The sequence below is a fragment of the Tribolium madens genome, unplaced genomic scaffold (assembly GCF_015345945.1).
Source record: "Tribolium madens isolate multiple individuals breed KSU strain unplaced genomic scaffold, Tmad_KSU_1.1 Scaffold_1;HRSCAF=32;Tcas5.2_LG8, whole genome shotgun sequence".
Taxonomy (NCBI): domain Eukaryota; kingdom Metazoa; phylum Arthropoda; class Insecta; order Coleoptera; family Tenebrionidae; genus Tribolium; species Tribolium madens.
In genome coordinates this window covers 3389575-3415874 of record NW_025400984.1, presented here as the reverse complement: position 1 = coordinate 3415874, position 26300 = coordinate 3389575, and the positions used below count along the sequence as shown (strand labels likewise).

The window sequence follows — 26300 nt, the reverse complement described above, 5'->3', positions numbered from 1 at the left end:
AAGTTTAGCACAAATTAAGTCTGACTTGGAAAAACCGATCAAAAACCGATCGATATCTCAAAAAATTATGAATATAAATTTTAAGCAGAGATTTGTAATTTTTGGAACATTTTACGTTTGAAATACTTAATTTTTGTTGTTTTGTTGTTTTTTCTTATGCAATTTTGAAGTAAATGAAAAAAGTTTTGCACAAATTAGGTTTGACAAAAAAATTACCAAACGTCTCAAAAACTAAAGATTTTTTACAAAGTTTGAGTACAAATTCGTAATGTTTATGTTATTCTGTGTTACAAACACTTGTTTTTTCAAGTTTCTTATGCAATTTTTCAGACAATTGGGAAAGTTTTGTACAAACTAGGTTTGACAAAAAAATGATCAAAAATCGGCCAAAATATTTAAAACAAATAATTTTTTCAAAGTCTGAGTACAAATTCGTAATCGTCATGTCATTCTACGTTACAAATAAACACCTGTTTTTTCTCAAGTGTCTTAAGTATGTTTAAAGAAAATTGTGAAATTTTGAACAAATTATAAATTTCACTTAAAAAATACCAAAAATAGGTTTAAATTGATGACTTTTTCGTCATTCGTATTGCTGTGTTACAAACAGTTCTTTTTTCAAGTGTCTTATGCATTTTTTCAGAAAATTGGACAAATTTTGTTTGATCAACAAAAATACTCAATATCTCAAAAACTAACACTGTATACAAAATTTGAATACATAAGTCGTAATCCCCTTGTCATTATACATTAGAAATATTTGTATATTTTTTATTTTCTTATACAGTTTTTAAGATAATTGAAAAGTTTTGCACAAATGAAGTCTGACTTGAAAAAACCCAAAAAAATTGGCCGATATCTCAAAAACTAATCCATACATATAAATTTTGAGCATAGATTTGTAATTTTTGTAATATTTCACGTTAGAAACCCTTATTTTATTTTATTTTTATTTTATTTGTATTTTTACGCAGTTTGAAGAAAATTAGAAAAGTCTTGCACAAATTAGGTTTGACAAAAAATTATCAAAAATCGGCCAAAATATTAAAAACAAATAATTTTTTCAAAGACTCAGTACAAATTCGTAATTTTCATGTCATTCTACGTTACAAATAAATACCTGTTTTTTTCAACTTTTTTAAGTAAGTTTAAAAACAAATTTTGAAAAAACTAAATTTTACTCAAAAAATACCAAAGATAGGTCTATATCTTAAAAAGTAATACATTTTATGCATAGATTTGTGATCTTTGTGTTATTTTACGTTAGAAACATGTTCGTTTTTTATTTTTTTACCTAATTTTTGAGAAAATTGGAAAAGTTTCTCGGAAACAAAGTTTAACAAAAAACTTATTATAAATTGGCCTATATCTCAAAAAATTAGTTATCATTGATGTATACAAAATTTGAATACATATTCTTAATCCTTTTGTCATCAAAGGTTAGAAACATTTGTTTATCTTTCATTTTCTTATAAAGGTTTTCAAGAAAATTGAAAAGTTTCGCACAAAATAAGTTTGACTTGAAAAAAACAAACAAAAAATTGGCTGATATCTCAAAAACTAATCCAAACCTATAAATTTAAATTATAAATTTGACAAGAAAATTAATCAGAAATCGGCCAAAACCTTAAAAACAAATAATTTTTTCAAAGTCTGAGTACAAATTTGTAATGTCATTCTACGTTAAAAACACTTGTTTTTTTCAAGTTTCTTAAGTCAGTTTATAGAAAATTGGAAACGTTTTGAACAAGCTTTTGACTCAAAAAATATCAAAAATCGGCCTATATCTCAAAAAGTATCTAATACCTACATGTATAAAAATTTTAGGCATACATATTTGTAATCTTTGTATTATTTTAAGTTGGAAACATTTGTTTTGCCTTGATTTTCCTATAAAGTTTTCAAGAAAATTGCAAAAGTTTTGCACAAATTAAGTTTGACAAAAAAATCACCCAAATTTGGTCTCAATTTCAAAAACTAATCATTTTTTACAAATCGGAGTACAAACTCCTAATCTTCATGTTATTCTACGTGGCAAACACCTGTTTTTCCTCAAGCTTTTTAATAAATGTGGAAATGTTTTGTACGAATTAAGTTTGACTAAAGAAAAATAGCAAAAATCGGCCTATATCTTAAAAATTAATCATTTTTTTTACAAAGTCTGAGTATAAAATCGTGATCTTTGTGTTATTATGTTACAAACGCCTGTTTTTTTCAAGTTTTTTTATGGAATTTTTAAGAAAATTGGAAAAACATTCTTCAAATTAAGTTTGATCTAAAAAAATACTAAAAATCGGTCTATATCTCAAAAAGTTACACATCTGTATAACTTTCAAGCACAGATTTGTAATCTTAGTGTCTTACATTATAATCATCTATGTCTATGTCTAAGTTTACAAAAAAAATTGGAGAAATCAGTCAATTCTCAAAAATTCAAGTGTCTTTCAGGACCAATCAAAAAAGTCAATTTTCGATTTGACTCACCTTCAACGCTACTAAAGCCACAATAGACGTGACCCCCAGCACCGTATCCCATTTCCTCACTTGTGAAAAATTCTCAAAAACACTCGTCCAACTCTCGAGAAAATTGCCGTTTTTTCCCGGAATTCCAAACAAACTTTTGAGCTGCGAGGACGCAATTTGGAACGATCCTCCACATATAAAGCCGGCTATGATCGGATACGAGAAAAACTGAATAACGAAACCTGAAACTCAAGGTCAAACCTCGCCAACCAGTCTCCCAACTCACCCAAATGCATGACTCCAAGACAGAAAATGATAATTCCGGAGATAAAAGTCATGAGTGTGGAGGCGTCGGGGCCCATGGAGGCCACATGGGGCTGCAGCATGAGCGAGAGGATGGACGTGGGGCCAATATTGAGGTCTTTACAGCCCCCAAAAATAGCGTAGATGAAGCCGTCGATGAGGCCGGAGTAGAGTCCATATTCCGGGGGAAGGCCAGCCACGATCGCGTAGGCTATGCCTTGAGGGATTTCAGTCATGCCAACTGTGATCCCGGCGAGGAGGTCTTGAAACAGGGTTGGGAGGGTGTAGAGAGGGAGCCATTTTGTGATAGGGATGCGAGTGTTGAGGAGGTGTTTGTAGCGTTTGACTGAAATTGAGGCTTCAGGACCGGTTTTGAGGACGTTGAGTTTACCTGTCATCGTGGAACACTGGGAGTTTGCCAATTTGGGGAGTTTCTTATCTTTGATTTTTTCAACACACGTGATAATAATAAACTAATGAGGTTTTATGGTGGAGGATTAGAACGAAATGAAGGTTGTTTTGTTACAAAACCGGTATTTGGTTTTATTTCCGCGTGATTTTAACGTTATTATCATTCCACGTTTGGTGCTGGATTTGTGAGATGATGAGTGAATGATGAGTCATGCTGAAAAACAAGAATTCGGATTGTGAATTAATGAAGTGGAAGAGGAAGTTTGAGACTGGGATCAATTTTTTTATTTTTATTATGATAGATATCGACAAGTAGACAAAATCATATTGTTGTAATTCTAATAACAAACAACATGAGGATTACTAATCTGTGATTAAAATTTTCTTATAATGACTACTTTTTAAGATATCGACCGATTTGTGATTTATTTTCTCAAAAATTTTGACATGTCGAAAATAGGATTTTGGTACTTTTTACACAACAAATAAAGCGGTAATTGTCAAAGAAAGTCAAATGTAAGACCACAAAATACTTACATCTGCCACAATTCGTTTTTTTTTAATCCAAAACTCAAAAATTCTTCTAAGGTTTATTTTCAGGAAATGTTTCTAATTTTCTTTAAAGGTAATTAAAAACACAACCTTTACGATTCTAAAATCAGATTTGGGTTTTAGAAATTTGTTTTTATGTTATGCAGGTCAGGTAAAACCAAGCATCAGGAAAAAAGTTATTTAGACAATTATCTGAAAAATTAATTAAATTTTACAGTTATTGTCAGAATGTAAGCAAACAGAATTCAAGAAAGGCTAAAGTTTGTAGCATCCGGCCCACATTTTTTTCCTAAAGGGAACTTTTGAAAAATATGATTTAAACTCAATTTGAACAAAATATTTTAGTTTTTTTTTTATTGAAAATTGAGCCAAACTGGACCATCTAAAAGTTTCTAGATATCCAGTTGGATATTTTGAAGGATTTCAAAAAATGAAGTTTTTGGAATTTAAACCGAGCACGAACTTTAAGAGCTAAAAGGACTTCAAGTAGGCAAACTATACTTTTCTAATCTTAATAAACTTTTGAAAATAGGATATTGAGTAAAAGTGATGGTTTATTATGTGGTGAAGCTAAACGTTTATTAAAAAACTTACTTAGTTTAACTAGTGCTTGATTAGTGCAGTTGGTAGTATAAAATATCGAATGCTGATGATCTACAATGTATAATGGTAAATGTTACGGTAAAAACACTTTAGCAAAAAAACTGAATTTTTATTGCATGCTTAAAAGGGAAAACTTTTAGTTGGATCAACTAGTCATAAAAATGTCACTTTAGTGACATTTACTGATAAAAATAGTTTGCACAAAAAATTCTTAATTTTTTTATTTATTTATATTAAGTAGTTTTTATTTTTAAAATATACCTAAGTTGAATCCTGATTTGTAAAGTAACAAAGAGAATAATTAGAAAATAGACATTTTAAAACTTTTTTGAAAAGCAAATACAAATTTAAATGATTTTAAAAGTTTTGTAACGTGTGAGTGCAAAAAGTTTTAATTCAAATTTAATTTAAAAACACTAATTATTTTAAAAAATTGCATTTTTTAAAACTTGCGTAAGAAAATTTAAAACATAAGCTTTTCTAATGTAAAAGAATTGCGAATTTGTACTTAGATTTTACATACAATGATTAATTTTTTACATGCAGACTGATTTTTTTAGATATTAGCCGGTTTTTTCAAAAAAATTTTGAGTCAAACGTAATTTGCACAAAACTTTTCTAATTTTCTTAAAAACTGCATAAGAAATTTAAAAAATCAAGCGTTTCTACTATAAAATAACATAAGGATTACAAGTTTGGAATCAGATTTTCAAAAAAAAAAACTAGTCATAAAAATGTCACTTTAGTGACATTTACTGATAAACATGGTTTGCACAAAAAATTCTTAATTTTTTTGAAAATATTTGAGAAAGTAAAAAGAAATCAGATGACTTTAGAATTGAGAATTTGTATTATTTATTTATATTAAGTAGTTTTTATTTTTAAAATATAAGTTAAATCCTGATTTGTAAAGTAACAAAGAGAATAATTAGAAAATAGACACTTTAAAACTTTTTTGAAAGGCAAATACAAATTCAACTGATTTTAAGAGTTTTCAAACGTGTGAGTGCAAAAAGTTTTAATTCAAAATTTAATTTAAAAACACTAATTATTTTCAAAAAAAAACATGAATTTTTTGCAATTCTCGTAAGGTTTGTTTAAAAAATTAGACCAAAATAAGTTTTTTTTAGATAAATTGAGTCAAAGAATACGATTCTGACTTGCAAACTGAGTACGATTACTGATATGTAATTTTCAAGATATTGAGCGAGTTATACTTTGGAATAATAAAAAAATTAGCTATTTATATTTGATCAGACTTAAAATCAATATTCGAGTGATCTAATAGATAATTTTCATTAATCGTACAATGGATATTGTAGTGTCGGCACTTGACAACTTATCTTAGACAATGATAAACACCAAATCGAGGACAAAAATATTTATTGCATATTTTTCAAAATCTCACTTAAATCACTCTCTACAAAATATTTCTGCAAGTTTTTATCAACTCGGATGCAAGTTTGGATCACTGATGGTTTAAAATTGTGCAAAATCGGATTTTGGTTTTTCTCTACTAATTCTCGCACTAAAACAGCCAAACTCTGCAATAAAAAATTGAAAATAACAAAATTCTAGTAAAATTTGTACCAACCTTTGCTACGGTTACGTCAATATTTCTTATTTCTTTCCCATTGACCACCATAGTGGCATTTTCCCCTTCACAGGCCAAAATCATATCTCTCAAATACTCAGCAGCTGGAAAATACAAAGTGTCTTTGGGAGTAATAACAAAAATTTCACCCCGAGTATTTTTTTCTTCAGTTATGATGAGTTTTGGTCGAGCACTGCCATACAAAACAAAGAGTAAATTAACTCCAATTCCGATCAAAATTCCATATTCGAGACTAATAAAAAGACAGCAGAGAAGAGTCGTCAAAAATGGTACCAAATCAAGCTCTGAAACGCCAAAATACAATACGGGTTTTTGGTACCATTTGGTACCATACTTTTTGACTTCCAAAGTACGACAAACGCATCAAAATCGAATAAGTAAAACATTGCACATATAATAACAGAAGCAAGGGACGCTTTTGGTACATATGAAAAAGTCGGTGTCAAAAATGCTATAGCTAGGAGCGCCAAAATCGAGGTTATAACACCACCAAATGGGGTTTTAACCCCTGCTGAGTTATTAACAGCAGTCCTGGTAAAAGACCCAGTGATGGGCATTGACCGAACGAAAGAACCCGCGATATTGGCCAGACCTAAGGCCAACATTTCTTGTGTGGCGTCCAAAGCTTTGCCTTTGGCTGAAACACTTCAGTAAAAATTTTGGTCAAAATGACAAAAAAACGTACAAAAGGCTTTCCCGATTGACACGGCTTCAAGGATTGCAACCAATGGTAAAGAAATAAGAGTTGTGCCAAAATGTTGGGCAATGGTACTGAAATTGTATGAAGTTCCGTTGAAAGTTGGGTCAAATGGAGGCGGTTCCAGGGGCGGAAACCCGGCTTTTACCTCACCTGAAACTTTTCAGTACCGTTCAAAAAAAGTGGAGTACTCACCTGTGATTTTGAAAGGGGGATTTTGGCCGAAATTATACGAAATAACTGTTCCTATAATGACTATAATTGCATTTCGGGCTAGAGACACCATAAAGATGACAATTCCCAAAACATTGCGATTTTTTGACCACTCTGATTTGTATTTCAATGTTCCGAATTTTTGGACCTCCTGAAACTATTTTAGTACCATTTTCTGGTCCCCCTCAAATCAAATAACCTTCAAAATGACCAAAACTAGGATCGAGACGAGTCCCAAAACCGTATCCCACAATTTAATTTCATCCAAATTGTCAAAAACAGCCTCCCAGGCGTCCAAAAACCCATCTGCTTTGCCTGGAATCCCAAACAAACTCTTGATTTGAGTTGACCCAATCTGTAAAGAGGCGGCACACGTGAATCCCGCTATGACCGGATACGAAAAAAACTCAATCACGAAGCCTGAAAACCTAGGTTTTGTTACAGTTTACCCAAATTTTGCTCCTACCTAGATGTAGTAATCCTAGGAGAAAAATTATTACTCCTGATAGAAAACAGGCCAAAACAGCAACATCTGGCCCAAATTTCCCCACATAAGGTTGGACGAGTAAACAGAGGATGCTTGTGGGTCCGATGTTGATGTCTTTGCTGCTTCCAAAGAGGGCGTAGATGAAACCACCCATGAACGCCGAGTATAGCCCATATTCGGGGGAGAGACCTTGAAAAATGGATTATTTTTGAGAAATTTTCAAGTTTTGAGGTACCTGCGACGACGGCATAAGCGATAGCTTGAGGTATTTCGGTCAAACTGACTGTAAATCCGGCCAAAAGGTCGTGGAAGAAAGTTGAGGTTTTGTACTGAGGCAACCAAGTGGTTATGGGGAGGCGTTTGAGGAAGATGTGTTTGGAACTAGGCATTTTGAGGACTGACTCAGGTCAGGCATGAATGCAATTTTGATCAAGTGGCCACTTGTGATAAGATTTTTACTTCATTTATAAATAGGATTGTGTGTCAATGTTCGAGTTTTTTTGCAAAGTGTTCTACTCAGAATTTTTTTGTTGAAGCTCATCTGAGAAAAAGTTTGCACCGGATGTGTTTCTAAAATAAAATAGTCTAAGGATCACAGAACTAGAATTAATTTTTTTGCAATAATTTCTTTTTTGAGTTATCGGCCGTTTTTCCAAATCAGACCTTTGCAAACACTTTCCAATTTTTTAAAACTTGCGTAAGAAAATTAAAAACATAAGCTTTTCTAATGTAAAAGGATTGCAAATTTGTACTCAGATTTTACATACAATGATCAGTTTCTGACATTCAGACTGATTTTTTCTTGAATTTTTGGATTGTTGGTGTTTTTTGTCAAACCCAATTTGTGCAAAACTTTCACAAACTATTAAAAAAAGCTGGCGTTTCTTATATAGAATAGCACAAGAAACTTTAAAAAGCACAGTTTTGTACTCAAATTTTCTTAAAAATATTAGTTTTTGGTAGTTTTTTTGTAGAACTTAATTTGTAGAAAACTTTTCTTGATTTTTTTTTTTCAAAATGAAGTAAGAAATCTAATTGTGAACATGCTTTTCTGATTTAAAATGACACAGGGATTACAAATCTGTACTCATATTTTATATGCAAACTTTATTTTTTAAGATATTAGCCGGTTTTTCAAAAAAAATTAAGTCAAACGTAATTTATACAAAACTTTTCCAATTTTCTTAAAAAATGCACAAGAAACTTTAAAAAACAGGCGTTTTTAAAATAGAATGACACAAGGATTACAGGTTTGTAACCAGATTTAAAAAAAAAAGTAGTTTTCTTTAAATAAAGACCAATTTTTGGTACTTTTGTTGTAAAATTTAATTTATTTAAAACTTTTCCAATTTTCTTAAAAACCGAGAAAGAAAATCAAATGTAAATATGTATTTCTGACTTAAAATGACACAGGAATTAAAAATCGTATTTTATATGGAAAATTAAGTTTTTGAGATATCAGCCGGTTTCTGGATTTTTTTTGAGACAAACTTAATTTGTGTAAAACTCTAATTTTTTTAAAAACTGCATAAGAAACTTAAAAAATCAAGCGTTTCTAATATAAAATGACAGAGGGATTACAATGTTGTAATCAGATTTTCAAAAAAAAAATAGTTTTTGAGTTAAAGGCCGATTTTTGGTAGTTTTATTATTAAATTTCATTTATGGAAAGCTTTACCAATTTTCTAAAAAAACGAGAAAGAAAATCATATGTAAATATGTATTTCTGACTTAAAATGACACAGGAATAAAAAATGTGTACTCGGATTTTATATGCAAAGTTAAGTTTTTGAGATATCAGCCGCTTTTTGGAATTTTTTTTAAGACAAACTTAATTTGTGCAAAACTTTACCAATTTTTTTTAAAAACTGCAAAAGAAATTTAAAAAAATCAGGCGTTTCTACTATAAAATGACATAAGGATTACAAGTTTGTAATTAGATTTTCAAAAAAAAAATAATTTTTTAGATAACAGCCGATTTTTGGTAGTTTTTTTTATTAAATTTAATGAATGGAAAATGTTACCAATTATCTTAAAAGAAAGAAAATCAAATGTAAATATGTATTTCTGACTTAAAATGACTCAGAATTTTAAAATCTGTACTTTATTTTATATGCAAAGGTTAGTTTTTGAGATATCAGCCGATTTTTGGAATTTTTGTTTGAGTTAAACTTACTTTGTGCAAAACTTCGCCAATTTTTTTAAAAACTGCATAAGAAACTTAAAAAAGCATGCTTTTCTAATATAGACAGACACAAGGATTACAGGTTTGTAATCAGATTTTGAAAAAAAATATAGTTTTTGAAATAAAAACCAATTTTTGGTAGTTTTGTTTTTAAATTTAATTTATTTAAAACTTTTCCAATTTTCTTAAAAACGAAAAAGAAAATCAAATGTAAATATGTATTTCTGACTTAAAATGACACAGAAATTAAAAATCTGTACTCGGATTTTAAATGCAAAGTTATATTTTTAAGATATCAGCCGGTTTTTGGAATTTTTTTTGAGACATAACATAATTTGTGCAGTACTTCACCAATTTTTTTAAAGACTGCATAAGAAACTTAAAAAATCAAGCGTGTCTAATATAAAATGACATAAGGCTTACAGGTTGTTTGTAAGCAAATTTTGAAAAAAAAAATTTTGAGAAAAAAGCCGATTTTTGGTAGTTTTGTTATTAAATTTAATTTATGATAAACTTTTCCAAATTTTTTTAAAAACCAAGAAAGATAATCAAATCTAAATATGTAATTTTGACTTGAAATGACAGGGTTTAAAAATCTATTTCCGGATTTTATATGCAAAGTTTAGTTTTTGAGATATTAGCCCGTTTTTGGAATTTTTGTTTGAGTGAAACAAAAGGGTCATAAAATAAAACACAAAATACATAAAAAATAGTTTTAATTAATTGTGTTACAATACTATTGTATTGATAATATAGGTTCATCATCTGAAATGATCAAAGTAGAACAAATTATCATTGTTCTAATTACTTACTTTCAACAATCTCATCTAAAGGCCCTTCTGCAAAATATTTTTGTAAACTGAGATCAACTTTAACACAAACTTCTACTACTGATGGTTTAAAATCCAAGAAAATCACTTTTTGTCCCCTCTCTACTATTTCTTGAGCAAAAACAGCCATACTCTAGCAAAAAAATCTAAAAAAAAGATCAAAAACAGAACCACACTTACCTTTGCTACAGTGACGTCTACATTTCTTATTTCTTTTCCATTGACCACCACAGTGGTATTTTCCCCTCCGCAGGCCAAAACCACGTCTCTCAAATACTCAGCAGCTGGGAAATACAAAGTGTCTTTCGGGGTAACCACAAAAGTCTCTCCTCGAGAATCTGAGATTTTTTCTTTAGTTATGATGAGTTTTGGTCGAGCACTACCATACAAAACAAAGAGTAAATTAACTCCAATTCCGATCAAAATTCCATATTCGAGACTAATAAAAAGACAGCAGAGAAGAGTCGTCAAAAATGGTACCAAATCAAGCTCTAAAATGCCAAAATAAAATACGGGTTTTTGGTACCATTTGGTTCCGTACTTTTTGACCTCCAAAGTACGACAAAAGCGTCATAGTCGAATAAATAAAACATTCCACAGATAATCACAGAAGCAAGGGTTGCTTTTGGTACGTAGTAGAACGAAGGGGTGAGGAAACCTATAGCTAGTAGTACCATAGCTGAGGTGAAAATCCCAGCAAGGGGTGTTTTAACCCCTGAAGCGTTATTAACAGCAGTTCGGGTAAAAGACCCAGTGATGGGCATTGACCTAACGAAAGAACCCATGACGTTGCAAAGCCCCAAGGCTAACATTTCTTGGGTGGCATCCAATGGTTTACCTTTGGCTACAAAAAGGGTCAAAATTTTGGCCAAAAAGACACAAAAACGTACAAAAAGCCTTGGCAATTGACACCGCTTCCAGAATCGCAACCAATGGGATGAAAGCAAGGGATGGTCCGTAATTTTGTACCATGTCACCGAAACTGTAGTCAGTACCATTGACTTTGGTTCTAAATGGTGGTGGTTCAAAGGGCGGAAACCCACTTTTGACATCACCCGTGATTTTAAAAGGGTTGTCATCCCTTAAACTGTACGAAATGACAGTTCCTATAATCACCACTAAGGCGTTTCGTGCCAACGACAGCATAAACAAAAAAATCCCTAAAATATTCCGATTCCTGGACCAGTCTTGTCGGTATTGCAACGTCCCAAATCTCCTGATTTCCTTCAAACTGATCAAAAAAATGATCGAGAGGAGGCCCAAAACACTATCCCAGAGTCGTATTTTATCAATATTGCTGAACACCGCCTCCCAGGCTTCCAAAAAAGCGTTGGCTTTGCCCGGAATCCCGAAAAGTCCTTTCACTTGGGATGAGGCGATTTGGAGAGAGGCTGCACATGTGAAACCAGCGATTATCGGATAGGAGAAAAACTCGATGACGAAACCTGAAATCTGGGGATTAAGTTGGGATTAAGACAAGTTGGTTATTACCCAAGTTTAGTAATCCAAGAACAAAGATTATAATCCCTGCGAGGAAGGTTATGGTGATTGCCATGTCAGGGCCTAGCTCTGAGACGTGGTCTTGAAGCATCAAAGCCATGATGGAGGTGGGGCCGATATTGACGTCTTTGCAACTGCCGAAAAGGGCGTAGACAAATCCGCCCATGAAACCGCAATAGAGGCCATATTCGGGGCTTAGACCTGATACCAAAAATATTGACAATTTGATAAATGTTGAAATCAAGATAAGAAATCGGAAAATTTTTGGAAAACTTGGGAAAGTGTGGTATTTTCAAATTTGCACCAAACATTTAGAAATTTCATCTAAAGCAAAAAATTGCAAAAAATGTGATTTTTTGAACTTAGACTAAGTTTCCACAAAAAGTTTCTATTTTTTTCAATAAATGTATTAAAATAAGTGCTTCTAACGTAAAATCATATAAATCTGTAATTAAATTTTTATCATAAAAATTTGTTTTTAAAATAAGCCAATTTTTAGTCATACTTTAAACTAATGCAAATCAGTATTTTTGAGACACTTAAAAAGATTATGTTGAAGACAATCAACACAAAAATATTTACAAAAACTTAAATTTTGGCTTAAAACAGTGCGATAACAGTTGAAATCAAGATAAGAAATCGGAAAATTTTTGGAAAACTTGGGAAAGTGTGGTATTTTGAAATTTACTCCAAACATTTCAAATCTTCTTGAATATCGTGTACTAAAATTATTGATGTAGTCAAAAACCAATATTTTCGGAAAAACAGATTTATTTTTAACTAATTAAATTATAGTCAAACAAAAATCTATAAAAACTCAAATATTTAGAACAGTTCTAATCATGCTTTGTCTAGTCCAAAATTTTCAAAAAAGAATTTTTTTTCAAATCAAACTGAATTTAAAAAACTTTTCACATTTTTTAGAACATTAGGTGGAAATCTTTGCTTCTTTAAGATTCTGTGATCAGATTTACTCGTAAATTTTAAGAATCAGTTTTTGAAATATCAATTCTTAGGCCAAGCTTCCAAAACCTCATCTTTTGAAAAACAGCAATTTTGAGGTTTTCTGAAAAGTATGTTTAATCTAACCTAGTTTAATTAGATTAAATCAGTAAATTATATTCCGACAAAAATCTGCAAAAACTGAGGTATTTATTAGAACAGCTCAAATTTTACCTTTTTTAATCGGAAATCGCAACTTTTTTTGAGATCGACCTCTGAGTTCTAAAGCAAAAAAATTAAAAAATAACGCAATTTAGACTTAAGTTTCCACAAAAAGTTTCTAATTTTCTCAAAAAAATGTTTTAAAGTAAGTGCTTCTGACGTAAAATCTATAATTGAATTTTTATCATAAAAATTTTGTTTTAAGATATAGACCAATTTTTAGTCATATTTCAAAAAAAAATAGTCATGTGCAAACTAGTGTTTTTGAAACACTTTAAAAGAATTTTGTTGAAAAAATCAACACAAAAATATTTACTAAAATTAAAAAGTTAAAATTATAGAAATCAAATAATGTCAAATTTGTTAAAAAAAACAATTGATTTTTTTAAAATTTAGTTTAATTAGATTATAATAGAAAAGTAGAAAGGCTCATATATGTAGTACAATTCAAACTTTATTTTTTTAAACGTCGAAAACAAAAATAATTTGAGAAACTTGTGATATTTTTTCAACTCATACTTTGCTTTCACAAAAACATTGTAATTTTAAAAAAAATTGTACTATAAAATATATATTTCTAACGTAAAATCACAGTGGAGTTATAAATTTGTAAGTAATTGAATTTTTATCACAATAATTAGTTTTTGAGATAGTGACATAGACAACAACAACAACATGTTTTTGAAAGGTATAAAATAAGGTCTCAAGTACTGAATTATATTATAGATAATAATTCAACAAAAAATTATTTAAAATAAAAACTTAAAACTTAAAATTTGACAAAACAAAATGTTAAAGCCCCAAAAAAAATTAATTTTTCTAAATATCGTTTGATGAAATTTGGTAAAAAACCACTGCTTCTGATGGGAATTTGACAAGGATTACGATGTTGCACACAGATTATAATTTTGGAGATTATTTTTTACGATATGGACCAATTTTTAATTTAAACTGGTCAAAAGAAAAGAGCCGAAAAACGAAATTATTTCTAAATCCATAAATTATATTGACACAAAAATTTGTAAAAGCTCAGATATTTATAACAACTCAAGTTTTACCTTTTTTAATCCTAAATATTCAAACACGCATTTTTTTCAAATCGAATTTTGAGTTCTAAAGCAAAAAATTGCAAAAATGCGATTTTTTGAACTTAGACTAAGTTTCCACAAAAAAAATCTATTTTTTTCCAGCAAATGTATTAAAATAAGTGCTTCTAACGTAAAATCATATAAATCTGTAATTAAATTTTTATCATAAAAATTTGGTTTTAAAATAAGCCAATTTTTAGTCATACTTTAAGAAAAAATCAGACTAAGGCAAATCAGTGTTTTTGAGACACTTAAAAAGATTATGTTGAAGACAATCAACACAAAAATATTTACAAAAACTTAAATTTTGGCTTGAAACAGTTAAAATTTAAGTAAAAAACTTTCAAATTTGCAAAAAAAAAATTTCTGGAATCAGCTGATGTACTCGTAAAATGTGTACGATGTTGTAGACACTTAGATATTTTAATTTTGAAAATAAGTTTTCGTACATGATGCAAAAAACAAAATTATTGTGAAACCAGTAGATTAAATTCCGACAAAAATCTTCAAAAAATCAGGTATTTATAAGAACAGCTCAAATTTTAACTTTTTTAATCCGAAATCGCAACTTTTTTTGAGATCGAACTCTGAGTTCTAAAGCAAAAAAATTCAAAAATAACGCGATTTTTTTTTCAATTTAGACTTAAGTTTCCACAAAAAGTTTCTAATTTTCTTAAAAAATGTTTAAAGTAAGTGTTTCTGACGTAAAATCTATAACTAAATTTTTATCACAAAAATTTTGTTTTAAGATATAGACCAATTTTTAGTCATACTTCAAAAAAAATCAGTCATGTACAAAGTAGTGTTTTTGAAACACTTTAAAAGAATTTTGTTGAAAAAAATCAACACAAAAATATTTACAAAAATTAAACTTTTGACTTAAAAAGTTAAAATTATAGAAAACAAATAAAGTCAAATTTGTTAAAAAAACAATTCATTTTTTTTTTTAATTTTGTTTAAAGGAATTAAGTGAAAAATCATTGTTTCTAATGTAAAATGTAACAAGAATTATGATTCTGTAATAAAATTATTGTTTTGAGATACAGTTTTTAAGATATCAACCAATTTTAAGTCACGATGGCTTAAACTTAACTTTTTGGACAATAAAAAGTAGATATTTTCAAGTTTTCCCAATATACATTGTAATTGTCATAGTCATTGTCATTATCAACGTAGACTATAATAAAAACACTACAAAAACTGTACATTTTTAAATAAAAAATTTTTTGTCCAAAAAATTTTCAGTTCTTTCGAAAACTGTTTTTCAGGAAAATTAAATGAAAACAAGTTACTCAAGAATTATAAATACGTAACCAGATTTTAACTGTCTTTCTTTGTAAGATACAGACTGATTTCTGTGTTAGGCCAAGTCTGGTCAGCTCAAGACAAAATCTAATTAGTGTGTCAGGAGGGTTAAAAACAAAATTTCCTGACAATCTTCGAAAAGATTTCTTGGAAAAAGAAATAAGAGGTAGCAACTGTCGAAATAAAATCAATTCGAAGACTAACCAAAATTTTGGTTTCAAAAAAACCTACCTGCAATTCCGGCGAAAGCAATGCCTTGTGGAATCTCAGTTAAACCAACAGTAAAACCGGCCAAAATGTCTTGAAACAAAGTACTGAGAGTGTATTTGGGCAACCATGTGGTTATGGGTACCCTTTTTTTGAGTGTTTCTTTGCGAAACAAATTTTTGACGTACTCTGAAACTGGAAATTGAATTTTATTACGAAAAGATCAGGTGGATTTAGTTATGGTCAAAAATTGGCTGCTTCAATCTTTTTCCTACTTACAGTACATGCCCGCAATGAGGGGAAGTACAGGACCAGTCTAAAAATTGTCAGAAAAATAAATTATCAAAGTGTCTCTGATTGATTAAGTGGCTGAGCAGCAAGCAACTTAATTTGAAATCAGAGCTTTCGCGCTAGAGAATCGTATTTAAGGTTGCATACCTTGATCCATAATGGGTTGAAAAGTGCACTAGACTGTTTTTTTTTTGCACCAGTGTACTATATTTATAGTTGTTATCTCCCGGATCACTTAACGCATTTTTCCAGTTGATTGTTTTTGAGATGGATGAGATAAACGTGGGTTGGAAGACTGTTTTTCAACGACAAAATGAATTTTTTCCGCTGATAATTTAGTTTAAGTCACATGATACTTCCACTGCTATTTATTATAACGGAATTTCGAACGTTTTGTCGACGTTTCGAAATTGTCGTAATTGGAACGTCCTTGAACAAGAGATAAAGCACTATAGAAAGATAATATTTTATATTTTATTTGTTTATGAGGTTTGATTAGTGGCGAAAGTTCAAGTTGTGGGTCTGCCAAAAATTATTTTGGTAAGTTATCTGTGGTCACGTTCGAGCTATTATCACGAGATAATAGGCCTTAATCGAATAATTGATGTGCTGTAACACAGTGATAATAATGTTTTAGATCTAGGCGGCTTCGTATTTTATTGAAATTCATATCTGCATATCTCTGAAGCATTAACTTTATTATCATATCTTACGCAACGATTATTATTTTATAAATGCATAATTTAATTTCTGACGCCAAAAATTAAGTTGAGAATTTTCTTGCAATTAGACATTTTTTATTACTTTTTTTCAACACTAATTCCTTATACTGTTTCTATGCCGCAGCTTAACTCTTATGTTGCTGTTAAAATACGCTTCATCCACAGGGTGTGTCAGGATTCGCGCACCATAGAAAAATTTCAAGTAATATAAGATACCAGGAACATGGAAAAAGTGTTTAAAAAATTTAATCTGTCAAAAAATTTTGATATTTATTTTTTGACATTTGACATTTTTTTAATGTCTATTTAATGATACTAATGATCTTGTATATGTTTTCTTATAATTATTTAGTAAAAGTACAAAAAATTTGCCAATAAAAGTCTCAAATAATATTAAACAGAGTTACAATTTAGGGTACAGCTTCCTTGTTTCCTCTTTTAATAGACTAGCAAAACAAATTGAAAAATTATTTTTCCAACAGAAATAAATAGAATCAAAGTGGAAAATTTAAACTCTCATAACTTCGAAACTTTTATAGATAGAATTTTTTAAACATTTTTTCTATGTTTTTGGTATGGCACTTTTCTCTGGAGCGCGAGTTCTAGCGCAGCCTGTATAAAGAATGTCGTCAATAGTTTGTTATGAATCTATAAAATACACTGATACATATTTTTTGTTAATTTTGGCATTATTTTGACATACTTCTTTAGAATAATTTCTGAATTTTGTAAAATTTCTGATTCAATATTAGTGTTGCAAAAAATCTTGAAGGCAACAATATAGTTTAAAACTAGTTATCATTATAGCTATTTAGATTTATTTCTTATTATGAAATTTTTTTGAGATCAAATTAAAGCTGTAATTGTCTATGGCTAGAAAGTTGCAAAAAATCGTTTTTCGGAATCTGAAATAAAAAAAAATTGAGATATTGTTTAATCTATAAGTCAAAGTTGTCAAAAAACAATATTCTGGAAAATGGTATTTTTTAGATTTTTGGAAAATTGTTAAGTTGTTAAAAAACGATTTTCTGAAAATAGAAATTTTTATATTTTTGGAAAACTGATTAAATCTCTAATTTTGAGTTTTATTGAGTTAAACTTTCGATTAATTTAAAAATTTTCTATTATGTTGAAAATTATATAAAAATAGAAAGTGTTTTTAGCAATTGTAAATCTGTAATTGAGGAGCAGACTTTCAAAATGCAGATTGTCTATGATTTTGTGAATTGAGATAAAGGTTTTTAAAGTTTTTTTTTGTAAAATGCCTAAGTACTCCAGCCGTAAAATTAGTGTCCAATTGTATCCAATTTGTACATATTTTCTCACATTTATTGTGAAAAATTAATATTATTAAAATATTAATAAAAAATTAAAATTATTTCTTAAAAAAAGGGCAGTTTTTGTTCTCTCCTGTAAAAATGCAAATTTGGACAAACTGTGGATATTTAAAAGAGTAGTGGAAAATAGGACTAAATCGAGGCTTTTAAAATGTAAATTAATTTTCTAACTGTTAAATTAAGAATTGAAATCTAGAATTAAAAATATACTTACAGTCAAAACTTGTTTAACATTAAAAAAAAAAAATGATTCCACAAAATATTTCCAGTTTTTGATATTTTTTTTAAGAAAAATTGAAAGAAAATATGTGTTCTCAACGTAAAATAGACTTTCAATCTATAAATATATTTTTAATGCAAAAATTAGTTTTGGAGATATCGACCTATTTTTAAGTCAGGTTATTGGTCAAAAAACACGACTGTTTAAAAATGCTACGAGTAAAAGTTTTACCGTTAAGACATGAAGTAAAAAGTTAAAAACTCCGTTTTATCGCCAAAGCGTTTTTACATTTTTCATGACATTTACCAATCTTGTCTCTTTCTTTTTCGCTGTTTCAGCAATTTCTGGAGAGGTACATTATATATCATCACCATTCGACATTTTGTACTACTAACTGCACTAGTTAAATTAATAAACTCTTTTGAAAATCTCAACTCAAATTCCAAAACTGTTGCGTTATGATTTCATTTCAAAGCGGTCTAATTATTTTGTTCATTTACTTGCTGATTGTAGTTCTCTAGACCTGAAAACGTTTGCGGATAAAATAGTATATGTTATTCGGGGTAAAAATGGTTTAGCTAAAGTATTTGCCTTACTGTGTTTGTCAAAAAATGTACAGTTTCGCCACATAAACTCACTCTTGACAAAATAAAATATACTAAATTTTGACCCTATTTTGATTTTTTCATAACAATTTTTGGTTCAATGTTAGTAGTGGAAAATTTTTTGAAGACAACATAAGTTTTTTAGTTTAAAACTCTAGTTGTCTTAATAGCTATTACACAATGCAAAGATTACAAATCTGTAAATCATTTAGTCAAAGTGGCCAAAAATATTTTAAAAAATTGTCAAATTGTCAAATTTTGACAATGTCTGGTTTACAATCAATCAGTTCGGCTGGAGTTTCCCGATCATCAGATCTTGAAACCAAATGTGAGTCCAATTATTCCTACTCGTGACCCAACCTAAACTTCCAGGTTGCCCCATACAACACCGATGGGTGTTTTGCATTCTCGCTTTTTTGGCAATTTTCATCTCCTCAATCATGTTTTCCCTCCCTTCTCTCCTACACGAGACTAAAACAATTTCATTGAAGAACATCAATGGTTCTGACTTTTGTTCCATAAATCATAATTTTACTCTAAAAGTTTCGGTTTTAAAAGACCCCAATTCCGCCACTAAGTACATCACATTATTTGCAATTCATTGGGGGTACTTATTGAGCTGCTTTCCGGCAGGAATTTTCTCTGACCAATTTGGGGGGAAGTACATAATGACTTTAAGTTTGCTTTTTTCCTCGTTTTGGTGTCTAGTGACTCCTGCAATTGCTGTTTTGAGTAAAAACAGACCTGGTTGGATGGCTGGAACGCAATTTTTCCGGGGGTTTTTCAAAGGGATTGTTTTTCCAACAATCATGTCTCTCCTTGCCCAATGGGCTCCTGATACCGAAAGGACAAAAATGGTGTGTCTAGTTTATGGTAGTTACTTCCTAAGCCAAGAAATATCTACTGAAATACAAAAATTTCTACCTGAAAAACAGTTATATTTCTTGTTTGGGTCAATAGGGGTTGTTTTTTGCTTCTGTTGGCACCTGTTTCTGTACCCAACCCCTGAAGATCACCCTTCTATTACGCCAAATGAACTAAAATTTTTGGACGAAAATACTGAAGATAGGCCGGTCAAAGGGCGAAAAAACATCCCATGGGCCGGAATCCTGACCTCTGGCCCTTTCTGGGCCGTTTTGATTCTCCAAATCGGGTTATCCTGGAATTGGGTCGTCTATTTTTACGCATATGACATCTATTTGCCCGGAGTTTTGAAATTCGAAGATTACGAAAACACAATATGGAGGATCCCTTTTTACCTTTGCTTCGGATTTGCCCTTATTTACGGTTTTATTTCTGATTGGTTTATCAAAGAGAAGCTTTTAAGTGTGACCATTTTGCGAAAAATTGCCGCTCTTATTGGTAAAAAACCCAGCTCTTGAATTGAAAAATAAAAAAATTGTTTCAGGTAATTCTGGTTCTGCTTTCAGTTTATTGTTTGTGATTTTTGGCGGTTGTCACAGCAATGCCGTTATGATTCATTTTACAGTCGGGTTGTGTTTCCAAGCACTCTTTTATTTGTCGTGTCGAGTCAATCACTTGGATTTGACGTCGAATTTTGCTGGAACGTTGATGGGAATGACGAGGATTTTTGATAGGATTTCAGAATATGTGGTAGATTCAGAGCTTTCCTATCTGCTAACGATAGAAGTGAGTTGTTTTTAGGCAAGTTTTGTTTTTTTGAATTTTGGTTTTAGAGCAGTTTAAGGCAGTGGGCCGGGTTGTTTTGGTTTACTTTTGGATTGAATCTTCTTTCGACGTGCGTTTTTTTAATTCTTGCAAGCGGGATAAGACAAGGATGGAATTATGTTAAATAAACCAAATTAAACTTTTATTTTGTAAGAAACTGTTTCTTAAGACCAAATATACAATTATTTTTGTTTTTTTTGCGTTTTTATTTGAGTAATAATGGGACCCAAGAAATAGTCATTTTCGTAAAAATTCTTAAGGTTTTTACTTAAGGTTTCAAAAAAAATTGATTTTCTCTAAACTTTCTTTCCAAATGAAACACTAAATATAAACATGTTTAGACTAGCTACCAATTACTTCTTGAAAACAAGTCAAAACATCAAATTATTTAATTTTTTTCTTAAATACTTGTCTTAGGATTTTTAACCAAGGCATTAGCCTATCTTCTAAATTAATTCTCAAAATTTGAAAATAATTACAGAAATAACTCCCGTGTCAAGGATTAGTAAATTCTTTTCGTAATTTTCTTAACAAAAAATGTTGAAAAGTGTTTGACTCCCAAAAACAGCGTTATTTTTTTTATTTCAGAATGGGGCTATTTTATATTTTAGACAGTACAAAAATTTTTATTATTTGCTTGCTCAGTTTTTTGATTAGACCAGAGACTGGTCTACAGGGTGTTCATTTTTGCGCTCCATCATGGAGATCTCAGTTATTATAAGAGATACAAAGTCGGTGAAACTAGGGCAAAGTTGCGTATTTTTATGCTGAACAATAATCTGAAAGAAAATTTAAAGTGTTATTTTCAGTTTATAAATTATTGAAAAAAACGTAAATTTGTAATTTTTGTTTTTATATTTCCAAGCGAAAACTAAAAAACCTAGACGTTTTTAACTAGAACGTTTTTAAAGCACTTTTCTACAAGGAATCTAAATTTGTCATCGTATTTTCCAAGGTGCTCTTGATATCAGAGTTACAACACTTTGGTTTTTATTATGGACGCCATATTTGGTTTCTGTATTTTTGAAAAGTCTTTTTGTTTTTGATTACAACGATGTAAATTTTACATGCTGATCAAAATTTAAAAAAAGCGTTTTTTCGAAGAGTGTTTTGGAAAAAACGCCACCAATTTTAGTTAACAAACTAAATTTTAACTTACTTATTTAAAAAGAATGGTTTTGAAATAGGAACAACGTGATAAACTAGAATTAATTCTTCGCAAAACAAAAAAGCACAAAGTTATAAAAGATGCTCGAATGCACTGTTTTAAAATTTAGTTTATTAAATAAAATCATTGGCGTTTTTCCAAAGCACTCTCCGAAAAAACGCTTTTTTTAAATTTTGGTCAGCTTGTATTTGATGGCGTCCATTAGAAAATTAAAAGTTGAGTGTTGTAACTCTGATATCAAGAGCGCCTTGGAAAATACGATGACAGATTTAGATTCCTTGTAAAAAAGTGCCTTGAGAACGTCCTAGTTAAAAACGTGTGGGTCTTTTAATTTTCGCTTTAAAAAATAAAAACGAAAATTACAAATTTCCGTTTTTCCCAATAATTTAAAAATTAAAAAGGATACATCAAATTTTCTTTCAGGTAATTGTTCAGCATAAAAATACGCAACCTCGTATCTCTTATAATACCTCCATTGTGGAGCTCGAAAAACGAACACCCTGTATATCTCAAAAACTGCTCAATGTACATACTAAAAATCTGATAACAAATTTGTAATCCTCCGATGCTTTTACGTGAGAAATAGTAATTTTATTTTAACTTTGATGAATATTTCTTGAGTAAAATTAGAAGTTTTTCGTGGAAACAATCAATTTTCTTAGAATATTGGATTTAGAAAATAAAAATTTGAGTCGTACTGATTCCTTAGGTCAAAATAAGAAAAAAATCTATAAACTTTGGCCGGAAATGCTTCCTAGGGGAGTTAAAGCTAGAACTCAAAATTATTTAACAAAATTCAAAAATTTAAAAAAAAAGCGCTTTTAAAGAAAAATTTTATAAATCTATCTCAACCCTTTACTGAAATAATTAAAAAAATACCCTTTGTTTGCCATCTTCAGGAGGCTGTAGCTCTGTCAAAAAGCTTTTTCGAACATATTTTTCTATTTTTACTTAAAGAATGACCCTCCAATAAAAATCCTAAAATGGCTATTTTCCATAATAAAAAGGCACAAAGATTGCGAATTTGAAAATTATTTAGTGAAAAACAATAAGAAAATTTACACTCCTTGTGACACCTTCCTCCGAATTGTCAAAATTTGACACTACAATGTCTGGTTTACAAACAAGCAGTTCGGCTGGAGGATCCCGATCCTCAGATGTTGAAACCAAATGTGAGTCCAATAATCCTTACTCCTGACCCAACCCAAATTTTCAGGTTGTGTGATACACCACCGATGGGTATTTTGCACTCTCGCCTTTTTGGCAATTTTCATCTCCTCAATCATGTTCTCCCTCCCTTCTCTCCTACACGAGACCAAAACAATTTCATTAAAAAAAATGAACGGATCTGACTTTTGCTCCCTAAACCATAATTTTACTGTAAAAGTTTCGGTTCCAAAAGACCCCAATTTGGCCACTAAGTACATCACATTATTTGCAATTCATTGGGGGTACTTGTTGAGCTCCTTTGCGGGAGGGATTTTCTCTGACCAATTGGGGGGGAAGTACATAGTAACTTTAAGCTTGCTTTTTGCTTCGTTTTGGTGTCTAGTGACTCCTGCAATTGCTTTTTTGAGTAAAAACAGACCTGGATGGATGGCTGGAACGCAGTTTTTGAGGGGGTTTTTTAGAGGAAGTGTTCCTCCAGCAACCATGTCGCTGCTTGCTCGATGGGTTACTGATACAGAAAGGACAACAATGAGTTGCCTAGTCTATGGTGGTTACCTCCTAGCCCAAGAAATATCCTCTGAAATGAAAGAAAAACTAACGCAAGAAATGTCCTATTTCGTGTTTGGTTCAATAGGGGTTGGTTTTTGCTTCTTGTGGCACTTGTTTTTGTACCCAAGTCCTGAAGACCACCCTGGTATTACGCCCAATGAACTGAAATTTTTGGACGAAAATACTGAAGATAGGCCGGTCAAAGGGCGGAAAAAAACCCCATGGACCCGAATCCTCACCTCTCGTCCTTTCTGGGCCCTTGTGTTTCTTCAAATTGGGTTATCGTGGAACTGGGTTGTTTATTTGCACGCCTATAATGTCTATATGCCCGGAGTTTTGAAATTCGAAGATTACCACCACACAATTTGGAGAACCCCTTTTTACCTATTCTTCGGTTTGGCTCTTGTTTTTGGTTTTGTTTTCGACTGGTTTATCAAAGGGAAGCATTTAAGTGTGACCAATGCGCGAAAAATCGCCAGTCTTATTGGTAAAAAAACAGACATTGAAGTTAGAAACTGAAAAATCGTTTCAGGAAATATTGGATCTGCTTGCAGTTTCATGTTTGTGATTTTTCGCGGTTGTGACAGCAATGCCGTTATGATTCATTTTACAGTCGGGTTGTGTTTCGAAGCGTTTTTTTATTCGTCGTGTCGAGTGAATCATTTGGATTTGACTTCGATTTTTGCTGGGACGTTGATGGGAATCACGCAAAGTGTTGATAGAATTTTAGAACATGTTTCTGATTCGCAGCTTCCGTTAAGGTTAACGGCAGAAGTGAGTGGTTTTTGGTTGAGTTTTATTTTTTGAGTTTTGGTTTTAGAGCAGTTTGACCCAGTGGGCCGCGTTGTTTTGGTTCACTTTTGGATTGAATCTTCTTTCGACGTGCGTTTTTTTGGTTTTTGGAAGTGGGATAAGACAAGAATGGGATTCTATTTAATAAACGATAAAAATCTAAACGCAAACATTTTTTAAGTCCAAAAATACGTTGAAAGATTTCAGGGGGTGAAATTAAGAAAAAAAAAACTTTTTTTCTTATTTTGACTTAGGGATCCACTCCCCGAAATCTCTTATCGTTTTTCCGGACCCACTGTATAGTTATTTTGGTCTTTTTGCGTTCTTATTTGGGTAAAAACTCAAAAATGGTTTGTGTTTAAATCTTAGATTTTGTTCAAAATAGGTCAAAACTATTATTTTTAGACTACTTGACCTAGAGATTAGCGGATATCTCAAAAACTGGTTGTTAAAATTCAAATTTGATTAGAGAGTCATAATCTTGGCACTATTTTACGTTAGGATTAACAAAAAAATCATTTTTAACCGACTTTCTTACGGTATTTCTAAATTAGGACTTGAAAAACGTAGAGTTCCTATATTTTATTTGTCAATTTTTTTGACCTTTTGTTAAATTTAAACGAAGCGCTATTGATTTATATTCCATTTTATTAATTATTTTGTACTTAATCTTAAAGAGTGCTTTAATCAACTAATTTCAGTAGATAAAGTAGCCTTTTATCGTCTAGTAAAATAAAGTAATTTTTATCTACTGTTTAGATATAAGAAATTCTGGTAGGAAAGAACAAAATAAAACGAAATATTATACACGACGATAAATATTGTTAATCTACTAGTGAAAAAAGTCCACTCGTGACTTTGTCACTCGTAAATTTAACCTTTTCACTCGTAGATAAACAATTTCTTTATTGTCTTGTATAATAAATAACTTATACATTCGTCAGCCGACGTGTATAAAAAATTAGAAAATTGACATTCAATGTCTACTACTAGAAAAAAACGGCGATTTTCAATCGTTTTTTAAACCAGTTTTAAGAAAAATTTGAAAGACTTGTGCATATTGCAGAGTTTCAAGTGGGCGTTGCTTTGGGCGGCGCAAGGAGAAGGGCACGGGTATGAAGCTGAGATAGGCGCATTGACAACACGAAAGTATGGGCGAGGGGTATTTTGCACTTAAAGAGAGGTGAAAAGGAACAACTAATAAGCGCTGAGTATTTTAAAACAAGCGCGTAATATTTAGGGATTTTCTGAATTCCTGTTTTTTGACATAAAAATGACATTTACGTTTGCGCAAAAAGTACGCTTCAAAAGTGCCAAACTTTTGTTGTTGTGTGTTGTCGCGTGTTATCGTAAGTATTCAGCAATTATTTGTTTTATTACTTAAACAATACCATAAAATTTCGATTACAGTAGTCTGTCGGTGAGTGAATTCGTGCTGTTGGAAGCCAATTAAAAGATAAGTATCTTTTCACTCGGTGAAACTTCGTCTTTTTGATTTTTGTTTCTTTTTACAAAGGAATCGTTCTTTGGGCTGGAGTGACGGATTTTTGATTTCTGCTACTCAAGTAAACTTTTGTCATGGCTGGTTATCGAAAATATTTCTGTAAGTACCCTGGCTGCACCAGTGCCGAACCCCGTTGAAGGACATGCCAACAAGCACTTCTTCACGTTCCCTAAAAACCCAAAGCTTCACAAGCCCAAGCCCTGTGTTTTGGCTTCACAAGAGAAGTTTGTTGACATTTCACAAACAAATCTTTCTGTGGCAGATGATAGTTTTGTGGAAAATTCAATAAATCATCCGTCTTGTACTTGCAATTTGCCTTCAACATCCAATGCAAGATGTTTTGCTCATCCACTTCCTCTTTTTGAAAACAATGAAATAATAAGCAACGAGAATGTTCAACAAGACCATAATTATTGTCAGGGTACTAATGCAATCACTGGGAGGTGCAAAAAGTTTGCTTTCTTGAATGAAGGTGACAAGAATGGCATTTTAAACAAAATGAGACTTTCAAGGGCAGATTTGGCATGTTTTGCCTGTCTGGAGCAGAAAACATGCCAACACTGACTGATTTTATAGATAATAATACGTTAATAATAATTTAATTTTCAGAGAAATTTGATTTGTTGTATT

At 30.9% G+C, this 26300-nt stretch overlaps 6 protein-coding genes across 11 annotated transcripts in view; 3 read left to right on the top strand and 3 right to left on the bottom strand.

Annotated features, from left to right (window-relative positions):
- The window catches only part of LOC123016306 (sodium-independent sulfate anion transporter-like), a 4842-nt gene extending 1528 nt beyond the window's left edge, over positions 1 to 3314 (bottom strand). Inside the window, exons 1-3 of one of the 2 annotated variants that reach the window (XM_044416619.1) lie at positions 3158 to 3314; positions 2750 to 3112; positions 2485 to 2705 (exon numbers count right to left, since the gene is read on the bottom strand). In XM_044416619.1, coding sequence (XP_044272554.1) covers positions 2485 to 2705; positions 2750 to 3112; positions 3158 to 3164 — 591 coding nt within the window. In that variant the 5' untranslated portion in view covers positions 3165 to 3314. Of the gene's footprint in view, positions 1 to 2484; positions 2706 to 2749 lie in introns of both variants that reach the window. The other variant, XM_044416618.1, reaches the window with a different exon arrangement.
- Positions 3315 to 5698: 2384 nt separating this feature from the next.
- Positions 5699 to 7733, bottom strand: LOC123003791 (sodium-independent sulfate anion transporter-like). Its single transcript, XM_044396785.1, has 8 exons — positions 7580 to 7733; positions 7324 to 7533; positions 7057 to 7277; positions 6840 to 7008; positions 6633 to 6797; positions 6282 to 6584; positions 5927 to 6231; positions 5699 to 5876 (listed from the first exon to the last, which is right to left on the bottom strand). The coding sequence occupies exons 1-8, from the start codon at positions 7731 to 7733 to the stop codon at positions 5715 to 5717; spliced, it is 1689 nt and encodes a 562-aa protein (XP_044252720.1). The 3' UTR covers positions 5699 to 5714.
- A 2495-nt stretch (positions 7734 to 10228) lies between these two features.
- Positions 10229 to 16311, bottom strand: LOC123003646 (sodium-independent sulfate anion transporter-like). Of its 3 annotated transcripts, none has more exons than XM_044396546.1 (9): positions 16062 to 16311; positions 15903 to 15939; positions 15648 to 15818; positions 11851 to 12060; positions 11250 to 11804; positions 10901 to 11203; positions 10540 to 10850; positions 10342 to 10492; positions 10229 to 10294 (listed from the first exon to the last, which is right to left on the bottom strand). In XM_044396546.1, the coding sequence occupies exons 2-9, from the start codon at positions 15907 to 15909 to the stop codon at positions 10266 to 10268; spliced, it is 1737 nt and encodes a 578-aa protein (XP_044252481.1). In that variant the 5' UTR covers positions 15910 to 15939; positions 16062 to 16311; the 3' UTR covers positions 10229 to 10265. The 3 variants fall into 3 exon arrangements, with proteins under 3 accessions (XP_044252481.1, XP_044252483.1, XP_044252482.1); XM_044396548.1 differs by having other exon boundaries at positions 15648 to 15812; positions 16062 to 16310; XM_044396547.1 differs by having other exon boundaries at positions 15903 to 16311.
- Positions 16312 to 16351: 40 nt separating this feature from the next.
- The window catches only part of LOC123003647 (carotenoid isomerooxygenase-like), a 13773-nt gene continuing 3824 nt past the window's right edge, over positions 16352 to 26300 (top strand). Inside the window, exon 1 of the mRNA XM_044396549.1 lies at positions 16352 to 16454. The gene's annotated coding sequence lies outside the window, so the exon portion shown is untranslated. The remainder of the gene's footprint in view (positions 16455 to 26300) is intronic.
- On the top strand, positions 18914 to 20632 carry LOC123003649 (putative inorganic phosphate cotransporter). The gene is made up of 4 exons (XM_044396550.1): positions 18914 to 19126; positions 19171 to 20160; positions 20207 to 20448; positions 20496 to 20632. Exons 1-4 carry the CDS (start codon positions 18979 to 18981, stop codon positions 20613 to 20615), a joined length of 1500 nt encoding a protein of 499 aa, XP_044252485.1. The 5' UTR covers positions 18914 to 18978; the 3' UTR covers positions 20616 to 20632.
- LOC123003651 (putative inorganic phosphate cotransporter) lies at positions 22672 to 24336 on the top strand. 3 transcript variants are annotated; one of them, XR_006412644.1, is made up of 5 exons: positions 22672 to 22827; positions 22872 to 23861; positions 23907 to 23934; positions 23988 to 24148; positions 24195 to 24336. XR_006412644.1 is itself a non-coding variant. In XM_044396552.1 (4 exons), the coding sequence occupies exons 1-4, from the start codon at positions 22764 to 22766 to the stop codon at positions 24309 to 24311; spliced, it is 1413 nt and encodes a 470-aa protein (XP_044252487.1). In that variant the 5' UTR covers positions 22672 to 22763; the 3' UTR covers positions 24312 to 24336. The 3 variants fall into 3 exon arrangements, 2 of the variants coding, with proteins under 2 accessions (XP_044252487.1, XP_044252489.1); XM_044396552.1 differs by having other exon boundaries at positions 23907 to 24148; XM_044396554.1 differs by lacking the exon at positions 24195 to 24336 and having other exon boundaries at positions 23988 to 24193.

Bases quoted from the DNA above. Each gene is read 5' to 3' on its own strand.
- LOC123003791 (XM_044396785.1), bottom strand. From the start codon at position 7,733: ATGCCTAGTTCCAAACACATCTTCCTCAAACGCCTCCCCATAACCACT. The intron at 7,534-7,579 runs GTACCTCAAAAC...CCATTTTTCAAG, and splicing joins CGCTTATGCCGTCGTCGCAG to GTCTCTCCCCCGAATATGGG. The intron at 6,798-6,839 runs GTGAGTACTCCA...GAAAAGTTTCAG, and splicing joins TCCCCCTTTCAAAATCACAG to GTGAGGTAAAAGCCGGGTTT.
- LOC123003646 (XM_044396547.1), bottom strand. The intron at 11,204-11,249 runs GTACGTTTTTGT...CCCTTTTTGTAG, and splicing joins GTCAATTGCCAAGGCTTTTT to CCAAAGGTAAACCATTGGAT. The intron at 10,851-10,900 runs GTACGGAACCAA...TTGGCATTTTAG, and splicing joins CGTACTTTGGAGGTCAAAAA to AGCTTGATTTGGTACCATTT.
- LOC123003649 (XM_044396550.1), top strand. From the start codon at position 18,979: ATGCAAAGATTACAAATCTGTAAATCATTTAGTCAAAGTGGCCAAAAA. The intron at 19,127-19,170 runs GTGAGTCCAATT...CTAAACTTCCAG, and splicing joins ATCAGATCTTGAAACCAAAT to GTTGCCCCATACAACACCGA. The intron at 20,161-20,206 runs GTAAAAAACCCA...AAATTGTTTCAG, and splicing joins AAAAATTGCCGCTCTTATTG to GTAATTCTGGTTCTGCTTTC.
- LOC123003651 (XM_044396552.1), top strand. From the start codon at position 22,764: ATGTCTGGTTTACAAACAAGCAGTTCGGCTGGAGGATCCCGATCCTCA. The intron at 22,828-22,871 runs GTGAGTCCAATA...CCAAATTTTCAG, and splicing joins CTCAGATGTTGAAACCAAAT to GTTGTGTGATACACCACCGA. The intron at 24,149-24,194 runs GTGAGTGGTTTT...TTTTGGTTTTAG, and splicing joins CGTTAAGGTTAACGGCAGAA to AGCAGTTTGACCCAGTGGGC.